The sequence below is a fragment of the Oncorhynchus mykiss genome, chromosome 2 (genome assembly GCF_013265735.2).
Source record: "Oncorhynchus mykiss isolate Arlee chromosome 2, USDA_OmykA_1.1, whole genome shotgun sequence".
NCBI lineage: Eukaryota > Metazoa > Chordata > Actinopteri > Salmoniformes > Salmonidae > Oncorhynchus > Oncorhynchus mykiss.
The window spans coordinates 42,150,095-42,162,803 of record NC_048566.1 but is presented as its reverse complement, the minus strand read 5'-3'; the positions used below and the strand labels follow the sequence as shown (position 1 = coordinate 42,162,803).

The window sequence follows — 12,709 nt, the reverse complement described above, 5'->3', positions numbered from 1 at the left end:
CCCCTCCCCCTCCCAATTGTTTGTGGGACCAAGGCACACGTGAATAGAATCAGCCTGTATCCATCAATATTCTATACTGACATTCAAAATACAAATGATCAATTCAAACAATTCTACATTTTTGACTACTCTATTGAATGTATCTAATGTTGTTTCCTTGGCGCTGTTCACACGAGCTATGGAGAGCTGCAGTGAAAGATCATCAAGGAAGTTTTGTAGCCATTGCGTTATGCTGAGGTTATGTGGAGGCTTGCATCTGGTCATTAACATTCTTTTTGCCCCAGTCAGTAACAGTCTTTTTGCCCCAGTTCTTTTTGCCCCAGTCAACCATACTCGTTTCTGGGGTACCGTGAAAGTCAGTGAAGAGTCATCTTCAACAATAAAATACTGGAGAGATGGGGAAAAGGCAGCACCAACTATTCTCGACACAGACTTGGCGACCTGGGACCAAAAGGTCTTCATACTGGGGCAGTCCCACATCATGTGCATGTAGGTACCAAAACTCAGTGAGTTTATGGAATGGTGTTCATAAGTGCACATAGCAGTTCTTAAATGCAAATGTAAAAAAAAAAAAAAATGACACACCAAATGAAACATATTTTTTTTAGGTCATGAAAGGATAATAAACCTTCATCATTCATTATGTCTGAAAATGTATGAGTTGTTTGTTCAGACCGTTGTTTAAAAATAATAGGTTTCCTTCCCAAAGGTAGGGAGCTATTTCTAAATATTGGTGTTTGGGTATGCCATTGCACTTTCCAATTACCCAGTTCTTCGATTTGTTGCCAGGTCTATATTGTGTGGGAGATTATTGGTCCTAAATGAGTATGGCACAATTTAGGAGATGAGGAAGAGAATAGTATCTCTCAGTGTGAATGGTGACACTATATTTTCCTCAATTTCCAACCAAGAAATACATTTATCTTGATCAAATATGTCAAGAGGGCTTCTTAAAGAAAAACTAACAGGTCTGTGAGAGTCGTAATTCTTACTGGTTGGTAGGTGATCAAATACTTATGTCATGCAATAAAATGCAAATGAATTACTTAAAAATCATAGAATGTGATTTTCTGGATTTTTGTTTTAGATTCCGTCTCTCACAGTTGAAGTGTACCTATGTGTACCTAAAAATTACAGACCTCTACATGCTTTGTAAGTAGGAAAACCTGCAAAATCGGCAGTGTGTCAAATACTTGTTCTCCCCACTGTAGTTACTCTTAAGAGATGAGAGAACCTTCCTGAAAAACAACCATCTCTGCAGCACTCCACCAATCAGGTATTTATGGTAGAGTGGCCAGACAAAAGCCACTCCTCAGTAAAAAAGCACATGACAGCCCACTTGGAGATTACCAAAAGGCACCTAAAGGACTCTCAGACCATGAGAAATAAGATTCTCTGGTCTGATGAAACCAAGATTGAACTATTTGGCCTGAATGCCAAGCGTCACGTCTGGAGGAAACCTGGCACCATCCCTACGGTGAAGTATGGTGGTGGCAGCATCATGCTGTGAGGATGTTTTTCAGTGGCAGGGACTGGAAGACTAGTCAGGATCGAGGGAAAGATGAAAAGAGCAAAGTACAGAGAGATCCTTGATGAAAACCTGCTCCAGAGGGCTCAGGACTTCAGACTCGGGCAAAGGTTCACCTTACAACAGGACAATGACCCTAAGCACACAGCCAAGACTTCCGCATAAGCCTCTGAATGTCCTTGAGTGGCCCAGCCAGAGCCCGGACTTGAAAACGATCTAACATCTCTGGATAGACCTGAAAATAGATGTGCAGCGAAGCTCCCCATCCAACCTGACAGAGCTTGAGAGGATCTTCAGAGAAGAATGGGAGAAACTCCCCAAATACGGGTGTGCCAAGCTTGTAGCGTCATATGCAAGAAGACTCAAGGCTGTAATCACATCCAAAGGTGCTTCAACAAAGTACTGAGTAAAGGGTTTAAATGCTTACATAAATGTGATATTTTTTAATAAATTTTTTTGACCCAAAAATGTAAACCCTGTTTTTGCTTTGTCATTATTGTCACGTCTGTTCCTCTCCTCCCCTCCGGTGTACGACGTAGCCAGAGTACTAACCACCGGTCCTGGGATTCATCATTACGCACAGCTGGCACTCATCATTACGCGCAACTGTGAATCATTATGATTCACACCTGGACTCCATTATCTTCATAATTTTCCTCCCCTTTATATGTCACTCTCCCAGGTCCACTCACCAGTTGGTATTGTTCTTTTTTATTTTTATTTTACCTTTATTTAACCAGGTAGGCAAGTTGAGAACAAGTTCTCATTTACAATTGCGACCTGGCCAAGATAAAGCAAAGCAGTTCGACAGATACAACAACACAGAGTTACACATGGAGTAAAACAAACATACAGTCAATAATAAAGTATAAACAAGTCTATATACAATGTGAGCAAATGAGGTGAGAAGGGAGGTAAAGGCAAAAAAGACCTTGGTGGCAAGGTAAATACAATATAGCAAGTAAAACACTGGAATGGTAGTTTTGCAATGGAAGAATGTGCAAAGTAGAAATAAAAATAATGGGGTGCAAAGGAGCAAAATAAATAAATAAATTAAATACAGTTGGGAAAGAGGTAGTTGATAGGGCTAAATTATAGGTGGGCTATGTACAGGTGCAGTAATCTGTGAGCTGCTCTGACAGTTGGTGCTTAAAGCTAGTGAGGGAGATAAGTGTTTCCAGTTTCAGAGATTTTTGTAGTTCGTTCCAGTCATTGGCAGCAGAGAACTGGAAAGAGAGGCGGCCAAAGAAAGAATTGGTTTTGGGGGTGACTAGAGAGATATACCTGCTGGAGCGTGTGCTACAGGTGGGAGATGCTATGGTGACCAGCGAGCTGAGATAAGGGGGGACTTTACCTAGCAGGGTCTTGTAGATGACATGGAGCCAGTGGGTTTGGCGACGAGTATGAAGCGAGGGCCAGCCAACGAGAGCGTACAGGTCGCAATGGTGGGTAGTATATGGGGCTTTGGTGACAAAACGGATTGCACTGTGATAGACTGCATCCAATTTGTTGAGTAGGGTATTGGAGGCTATTTTGTAAATTACATCGCCAAAGTCGAGGATTGGTAGGATGGTCAGTTTTACAAGGGTATGTTTGGCAGCATGAGTGAAGGATGCTTTGTTGCGAAATAGGAAGCCAATTCTAGATTTAACTTTGGATTGGAGATGTTTGATATGGGTCTGGAAGGAGAGTTTACAGTCTAACCAGACACCTAAGTATTTGTAGTTGTCCACGTATTCTAAGTCAGAGCCGTCCAGAGTAGTGATGTTGGACAGGCGGGTAGGTGCAGGTAGCGATCGGTTGAAGAGCATGCATTTAGTTTTACTTGTATTTAAGAGCAATTGGAGGCCACGGAAGGAGAGTTGTATGGCATTGAAGCTTGCCTGGAGGGTTGTTAACACAGTGTCCAAAGAAGGGCCGGAAGTATACAGAATGGTGTCGTCTGCGTAGAGGTGGATCAGAGACTCACCAGCAGCAAGAGCGACCTCATTGATGTATACAGAAAAGAGAGTCGGTCCAAGAATTGAACCCTGTGGCACCCCCATAGAGACTGCCAGAGGTCCGGACAACAGACCCTCCGATTTGACACACTGAACTCTATCAGAGAAGTAGTTGGTGAACCAGGCGAGGCAATCATTTGAGAAACCAAGGCTGTTGAGTCTGCCGATGAGGATGTGGTGATTGACAGAGTCGAAAGCCTTGGCCAGATCAATGAATACGGCTGCACAGTAATGTTTCTTATCGATGGCGGTTAAGATATCGTTTAGGACCTTGAGCGTGGCTGAGGTGCACCCATGACCAGCTCTGAAACCAGATTGCATAGCAGAGAAGGTATGGTGAGATTCAAAATGGTCGGTAATCTGTTTGTTGACTTGGCTTTCGAAGACCTTAGAAAGGCATGGTAGGATAGATATAGGTCTGTAGCAGTTTGGGTCAAGAGTGTCCCCCCCTTTGAAGAGGGGGATGACCGCAGCTGCTTTCCAATCTTTGGGAATCTCAGACGACACGAAAGAGAGGTTGAACAGGCTAGTAATAGGGGTGGCAACAATTTCGGCAGATAATTTTAGAAAGAAAGGGTCCAGATTGTCTAGCCCGGCTGATTTGTAGGGGTCCAGATTTTGCAGCTCTTTCAGAACATCAGCTGAATGGATTTGGGAGAAGGAGAAATGGGGAAGGCTTGGGCGAGTTGCTGTTGGGGGTGCAGTGCTGTTGACAGGGGTAGGAGTAGCCAGGTGGAAAGCATGGCCAGCAGTAGAAAAATGCTTATTGAAATTTTCAATTATGGTGGATTTATCAGTGGTGACAGTGTTTCCTATCTTCAGTGCAGTGGGCAGCTGGGAGGAGGTGTTCTTATTCTCCATGGACTTTACAGTGTCCCAGAACTTTTTTGAGTTAGTGTTGCAAGAAGCAAATTTCTGCTTGAAAAAGCTAGCCTTGGCTTTTCTAACTGCCTGTGTATAATGGTTTCTAGCTTCCCTGAACAGCTGCATATCACGGGGGCTGTTCGATGCTAATGCAGAACGCCATAGGATGTTTTTGTGTTGGTTAAGGGCAGTCAGGTCTGGGGAGAACCAAGGGCTATATCTGTTCCTGGTTCTAAATTTCTTGAATGGGGCATGTTTATTTAAGATGGTTAGGAAGGCATTTAAAAAAAATATCCAGCCATCCTCTACTGACGGGATGAGGTCAATATCCTTCCAGGATACCCCGGCCAGGTCGATTAGAAAGGCCTGCTCGCTGAAGTGTTTCAGGGAGCGTTTGACAGTGATGAGTGGAGGTCGTTTGACCGCTGACCCATTACTGATGCAGACAATGAGGCAGTGATCGCTGAGATCTTGGTTGAAGACAGCAGAGGTGTATTTAGAGGGGAAGTTGGTTAGGATGATATCTATGAGGGTGCCCATGTTTAAGGCTTTGGGGAGGTACCTGGTAGGTTCATTGATAATTTGTGTGAGATTGAGGGCATCAAGTTTAGATTGTAGGATGGCTGGGGTATTAAGCATGTTCCAGTTTAGGTCGCCTAGCAGCACGAGCTCTGAAGATAGATGGGGGGCAATCAGTTCACATATGGTGTCCAGAGCACAGCTGGGGGCAGAGGGTGGTCTATAGCAGGCGGCAACGGTGAGAGACTTGTTTTTAGAGAGGTGGATTTTTAAAAGTAGAAGTTCAAATTGTTTGGGTACAGACCTGGATAGTAGGACAGAACTCTGCAGGCTATCTTTGCAGTAGATTGCAACACCGCCCCCTTTGGCAGTTCTATCTTGTCTGAAAATGTTGTAGTTTGGAATTAAAATGTCTGAATTTTTGGTGGTCTTCCTAAGCCAGGATTCAGACACAGCTAGAACATCCGGGTTGGCAGAGTGTGCTAAAGCAGTGAATAGAACAAACTTAGGGAGGAGGCTTCTAATGTTAACATGTTAACAACATCTTGATCTAACATCTAATGTTAACAACATCTTGCATATGTTAGTGTCATGTTCTTGGTTTTGTTGTTTTATTAAAACGTTTCACCTGCACCTGCTTCCGACTCACTGCCCCATCATTACAATTATGGGGTATTGTGTGTAGATTGATGAGGAAAAAATACAATTTAATCAATTTTAGAATAAGGCTGTAATGTAACAAAGTGTCGAAAAAGTCAAAGGGTCTGAATACTTTCCGAATGCAATGTATGTCATCTGCATATAATGAGATTTGGTGGTCCGTGTCCTCAAATGATATTTGCTCTAAATCTTGGGATTGATCTATTGTTTTAGCTAAAGGCTCCAGTGATGGGGGAAATAGGTGACTAGACGCTGGACAGCCTTGATGAGTTCCCCGTTTGATGTCGAACTGTGAGGAGCATTGGTTGCACATCAAGACCATCGCAATGGGGTTACGATACATATTTATAAATATTTAGCCAAATACCATTATTTCCATAGAATACCAGAGACGGACAAAGGCCTGACTGCACAGGGGGGTGATATATTAGGAGTAATGTGCATTATACATATGAGATGTCTCAGACTGGCGTCAGACAATCTATGTTTGATAAAAACCTGTTTGATCAGGATGAACTAGTTTGGGTAAATGGTTTCAAGATGTTTGGCTAGAACCTTTTCGTACAATTTCATGTCACTGTTAATGAGGGAGAGAGGCCTATGGCTTGAATAGAGAGTTGTGCCTTTACCTTTTTTATGTAACAGAGAGATAATTGCACTATTAACCTCTCTATTGAAAAAGCCCATTTGAATAGATGTTTGTATCATTGCTAATCATATCAAGCCAAGTTCAGACCAAAAGGTTAAATAGAATTCCGGTGGGATGCCATCCCATCCAGGGGATTTACCTCAGTTTATGTCTTTCAATGCATCGTGCAGTTCAATGAGCATTATACTGTAGGTGCATTTAGAGTGTGAATCATCGGAGGAGAGTTGTGCTAGTTTCAAGCCCTCGAAAAAGGGGTCTCTTGCTTTCTTCTGTATTTTGTACTTCAGAAGTGTATACTTTTTCATATAATTTTTTTTATTGTAAATTGATTGATGGTGAAAAAGAGAACACGTCAGACTGAATGGGAACAACATCATCAAGACTATCATTATTGCGTAATTTACTAGCTAAGAGGAAGCTAGGTCTATTTACTGTCCACATAATCAGTTTGTCTGACTTTATGAATGAGAAATTCTGCTCTTAATCTGAGTAAGGAATTTAACTCCGATTTGATGATGAATAATTCTCTCTCCTTCTCGGCTGGAAAAATGTTCTGCTGTGGAACCAGAAGCAAATGCTATTGTATTGTTTCTAATGAACCCTTTAATGGCATCCCACAGGAATTCATTATCATTCACCAATTCTTTGTTGAGGAGGATAAATTCATGTAAATCAGACCTGAATTGATTACAGAAATCCAATTTGTTTAAGAGAGTGAGATTACTTGTGGCACAATTTGGAACATTGGTTATAGTTTGCAGAAGTTTCTGTCATGATCAGACATGGACATACAGTGTGTACAATTTCCACCTTTTGTACTAGATGCAATAACTGTGATGAAAGTAATATGGAATCAATCTATCCTTGAAAATGATCTGTGCCAAGCAGAGTAAAAAGTATATTATTTCAGGTGTGGATTATGCACTCTCCATATTGTAAATCTACCAGTGTAACATCAGAAACAATATTTTGCTACGCTATAGTGGCTTGTGGTTCAGTACCCGATTTGTTAAGATTTACACATTGTCGGGTTTATGGTTGTATTTATGTCACCACCTAAGACCATATGGAAATCCGATGTTAGAATTTTGGATAGAGAAACAAAAAAACTAATAATCGCAAGTATTGGGGGCATATGCAGAAACAAAAATATATACAGTACCAGTCAAACGTTTGGACACACCTACTCAATCAAGGGTTTTTCTTTATTTTTATTATTTTCTACATGGAAGAATAATAGTGAAGACATCAAAACTATGAAATACCACATATGTTGTAACCAAAAAAGTGTTGAAAAATTTAAAATATATTTTACATTCTTCAAAGTAGCACCCCTTTGCCTTCATGACAGCTTTGAACACTCTTGGCATTCTCTCAACCAGCTTCATGAGGAATGCTTTTCCAACAGTCTTGAAGGAGTTCCCACATATGCTGAGCAATTTTTGGCTGCTTTTCCGTCACTCTGCGGTCCAACTCATCCCAAACCATCTCAATTGGGTTGAGGTCGGGTGATTGTGGAGGCCAGGTCATCTGATGCAGCACTCCATCACCCTCTAAACAAGTCACTTCTTCTTATTTGTGTCCTTTAGTAGTGGTTTCTTTGCAGCAATTCGACCATGAAGGCCTGGTTCACACAGCCTCCTCTGAACAGTTGATGTTGAGATGTGCCCGTTGCTTGAACTCTGTAAAGCATTTATTTGGGCTGCAATCTGTGGTGCAGTTAACTCTAATGAACTTATCCGCCGCAGTGGAGGTAACTGTGGGTCTTCCTTTCCTGTGGCCATCCTCATGAGTGCTTGATAGTTTTTGTGACAGCACTTGAAGAAACATTCAAAGTTCTTGAAATGTTCCACATTGACTGACCTTCATGTCTTAAAGTAATGAAGGACTGTCATTTCTCTTTGCTTTTTTGAGCTGTTCTTGCCATAACATGGACTTGGTCTTTTACCAAATAGGGATATCTTTTGTATACCTACATTGTCACAATAACAACTGATTTGCTCAAACACATTAAGAAGGAAAGAAATTCCACAAATTAACTTTTAACAAGGCACACCTGTTAATTGAAATGCATTCCAGGTGACTACCTCATGAAGCTGGTTGAGAGAATGCCAAGAGTATGCAAAGCTGTCATCAAGGCAAAGGGGTGCTACTTTGAAGAATCTCAAATTTAAAATATTTGTAGGTTTGTTTCACACTTTTTTGGTTACTACATGATTCCATATGGGTTATTTCATAGTGTTGATGTCTTCACTATTATTCTACAATGTAAAAATAGTAAAAAAATTAATAAAACCTTTGAATGAGTAGGTGTGTCCAAACTTTTGACTGGTACTGTAAATTTGCCAGAAAATATTTATTTCAAATAGGCAATCCTCCCTTCTTGATCACTGAAACTTGAGATTACGGCGAAACACAACAATTACCACTTTTGTTTTATTATTAACAGAAGAAAAGGCAGCCAATTTCAAGTTGTTGTTTTCTATTTAGTTTATATCATCATCCTTAATTATATGAGATTCCTGGAGTATGGCAATATCTACTCCTTTCCTATTCACAACATTTTCTCCTTTTATGCCCTGTAAATTCTGGAAAATACTTTGTTGCAAATGTTATAATTAGTACAATCCCATTTTAAAGTAAATACAAAGTAAATAGATGAGTAATCAATAATCGGCATAGAATACAGTACGTAAAAATATCCCATTTTAATCAATCCCATTTTAAAGTAAATACAAAGTAAATAGATGAGTAATCAATAATCGGCATAGAATACAGTACGTAAAAATAAAAAATAAACAACATTTTCCAAGAGCCCTCCCAGATTGCAACTCATATAAACATCCCCCTTTCCCTCCCCTACCATCCCATTAAAAAGTGAATACTTGTGATTATATTGCAGTTGTATTAGACTTGTAATATCTACAGCAATGTTTGATTTAATTATGAGACTATTTGCCATATGTACTATTTTGTGTGAAGGGGTGTGTGTGTGTGTGTGTGTCTGTGTGTGTGTGTGTGTGTGTGTGTGTGTGTGTGTGTGTGTGTGTGTGTGTGTGTGTGTGTGTGTGTGTGTGTGTGTGTGTGTGTGTGTGTGTGTGTGTGTGTGTGTGTGTGTGTGTGTGTGCGTGTGCATGCATATATATGTGTGTGAACCTGTTGTGTATTCAGTGGAGAGCATTGTCTCTTAGAGCTAGTCAATGGGTGACATCACATATACTCAGAGCACTAAATGAGAGTGACTGGCTATGAGGAGCAGAGGACACTGAGTCTGCACTTTCCAAGATGTCAAAAGATTGCTGACACATGATTGGCCGGGGGTGGGCTTTCCAATCCCCCAATCCCATGATTAAGGGGAGAACATAAATATGCTTTAGTCCCAGACTCAATGAGGGTGGATTGGGTGGATAGATTTTTCCCTGTGAGGTTTTGCCAAGGTCACTCGTGGTTTTCATATTGATGATGTACAGAAGGAGAAACTATAGCCTTTAGGTTACCTAGCTGGCGCAGTATTGGACTATCATCATGGCAAGCAGACTCTGTTGGCCTAATTGCCACAGACTGATCACCAATGGTTCTTAGGGAGAAAGTATGGCAAACAAGCCACCTGCCATCAGTGATAATGTAGGTCTGATGCAAATCAGAGGCCTTTGGATTAAATTGATCTGGTGCCTGACATGGGCACCCATGACAAAGATTATCTCAGGTAGGAGTGTATAATATTTCAAATGCTTACACATAATCGCATACAGGGGTATACACTTAGTATACAAAACATTAAGAATACCTGCTCGTTCCATGACATAGACTGACCAGATGAATCCAGGTGAAAGCTATATGATCCCTATATGATCCCAATCAGTGTAGATGAAGGGGAGGAGACAGGTTAAATAATTATTTTATAAGCCTCGCGACAATTGAAGCATGGCTCGTGCACCATTGAGAGGGTGAATGAGCAAGACAAAAGATTTAAACGCCTTTGAACGAGATATGGTAGTAGGATCCAGGCGCATCGGTTTGTGTCAAGAACTGCAACGCTGACGGATGCTTCACACTCAACAGTTTCATGTGTGTATCAAGAATGGTCCACCACCCAAAGGACATCCAGACAACTTGACACAACTGTGGGAAGTAATTGGAGTCAACGTGGGCCAGTATCCCTGTGGAACGCTTTGTAGAGTCCATGCCCTGACAAATTGAAGCTGTTCTGAGGGCAAAAGGTTGGAGGTGCAACTCAGTATTAGGAAGATGTTCCTAGTGTTTGGTATACTCATTGTAAATTGGGTGTTTCAGACATTTAGTAAAATACAACTCTGAAACTAAGAAGTAAATTCAGCACATCGGGTTTCCTATGTCGTTGTAAGGCAAAACCTGAAAAAAAACGTGTATCTCCTCACCATCTAACAAAGTGGGGCTTTGATATCAGACACAGCTGACAGACAGTGCCACTCTGCCTCCTATACCCCCTCAAACTGACCAGGTCCCAAGGTACAAGCCTGTGTTAGTAGTAGTGACAACAGGACCTTTGACCTTTTGCATTATGCATTTAGCAACATTGGTGCAGGAATCTATTATTCAGACAGATAGAGGCCCTGATCCAATGCTTTAAAAACATAGCCTGCCTTCCTTCCTTCATTCCTTCCTTCCTTTCTTCTTTGAGGTAATCCCTGATCTAACAAAAATGGCTAGGTGTAATTCATGGTTCTATCCCATAGCTTCCACCATTTCAACCATATCAGATCACTTATTTCTCAAATGAGGGTGGAAGGAAGGATGCAGAGGCTGATGGCTCTGTTCTGTTCAATGTCCTGGCTCAGAGTTGACTACTTCAGTCTAACTGCCCCTTTTATGAGCACAGCAGGCATCAATATTGATCGGTGATGCCTGGCAAGGGTCCTGGATAGTCTGGCTAAAGCAAAACATCATTTGTTTTAGGTCTACATTATGAAAAAATGTATTTCACACAAGCAAATGAAGCTGGTGAACCATTACTATTGATGTAATAATATTATAATATGGGTATAGGTATCACCGGAGGTTGATGGCACCTTAATTGAGGAGGTTGGGCTCGTGGTAATGGCTGGAGTGGAATGAGTAGACTAGTATCAAATACATGAAACGCATAGTTTGATGACATTCCATTTGCTCCATTATGAGCGTCCTCCCCTTAACAGCCTCCACTGATAGGTATAATATGATTAAATCACAGGAACACACACACACACACACAAACACAGGCAGGGAACCAGTACTTGTTAGGTGTGTGTGTAGAGATGGGGAGGCCATACTTACATTCCAGGTGTTTTTTCTTGGGTGCTGTCTGCTCATGAGTGGTGGCTTTGCAAACAGCTCGAGCAACCTCCGATCCCGTTAAGCTGTATTGCGCCGCGGCGATGCGGTCCGTCAGCGTCTGCCCCGACATCTTCTCTCCGTGGCGTCAAACCTCACGAATCAAACGTCAAAAATGGTCCCCCCCAAAGCACAACCAGTCGTGGTATTCCAGACTGCCCTTAAAAATCCACTGGGGAGGTGGATATAAGAAAAAAATACTCTCAGCCTAGATATGGGGAAATGTTCTGAGATCGGAAATGAAACGACAAATTGAAAAGGATGCTTGACATGGATAATGGCAAATAAGGTTGCGTCGTGCTTTCCTCTCGAGTCCAATTTACCGATAGCCTATGCCTTACTTAGCCCTGGCCCATGCTATATAAACTCGATTTGATAAATAAGATTGGCCAATAGGCTAACAGAGGTGCAATTTATCATCAATATGCAATACAAAAAGGCAAAGGGAGAGATGAGGTCGATTTATTTTCTATGATACCTTCTCGTTGTAATTGTCTATAAACGGGTATTTATTTTTTGCAATGTTTGATTTGTATAATTCTACATTAGTAATAAATGTTTTACAATTAAATATCCGTTCAATTACTTGTAGGTTATTCTATTCTAAAGTCCTTACTGTAACGGTTTGGATGGTCTCCTCCTTATAAAATGATGGTTCGCTGTGGATGATGCTCGACCAACAACGCGTCCTTCTCTCTTCCAGCGAAGGACTATATTCCTCGTTAAGGCCCCCAGTTTTTCAGCCAACTATTTCGCTTCTCAATTTATGGGCCATTAAATAACAGTGTCGTTCTTCCTCCCAGTGATCCACTGATCACCACCGACGATGCTTGAAACTGAGGAAGAGGATGGTGGCGTTTCGGTGGATTTGCCTTGTTTGTTCATTTATTTATTTATTATCTCACTCCTCCCCCTGGTCTGAATCAGATGGCACGTCATTTAAGAACCCAGTAGGCTAGTAGCAGCATCGATATAATCAGCGGGCTGCATCCCAATGGCGAGGCGATTTCTTAAAGGGTTAAAGGGGACTACAGAAGCCATCGATGCAACTGATAGGCAGATATGCAGAGTAACCAACAGCTGATCAATCCAGTGCTGGAGAAGGGTATGGAAAGCCCTCTGACTCAACTGTATTGTGTT

General features: G+C 41.5%; 1 protein-coding gene across 4 annotated transcripts in view; it reads right to left on the bottom strand.

Annotated features, from left to right (window-relative positions):
• Positions 1-12,474, bottom strand: part of LOC110489919 (clathrin coat assembly protein AP180) — a 67,446-nt gene extending 54,972 nt beyond the window's left edge. For 3 of the 4 annotated variants that reach the window (XM_021562938.2, XM_021562971.2, XM_021562952.2), the window contains exons 1-2: positions 12,186-12,473; positions 11,513-11,741 (exon numbers count right to left, since the gene is read on the bottom strand). In XM_021562938.2, the coding sequence (XP_021418613.2) occupies positions 11,513-11,642 (130 nt within the window). In that variant the 5' untranslated portion in view covers positions 11,643-11,741; positions 12,186-12,473. Of the gene's footprint in view, positions 1-11,512; positions 11,742-12,185 lie in introns of all 4 variants that reach the window. The other variant, XM_021562946.2, reaches the window with a different exon arrangement.
• Positions 12,475-12,709: the final 235 nt, after the last annotated feature.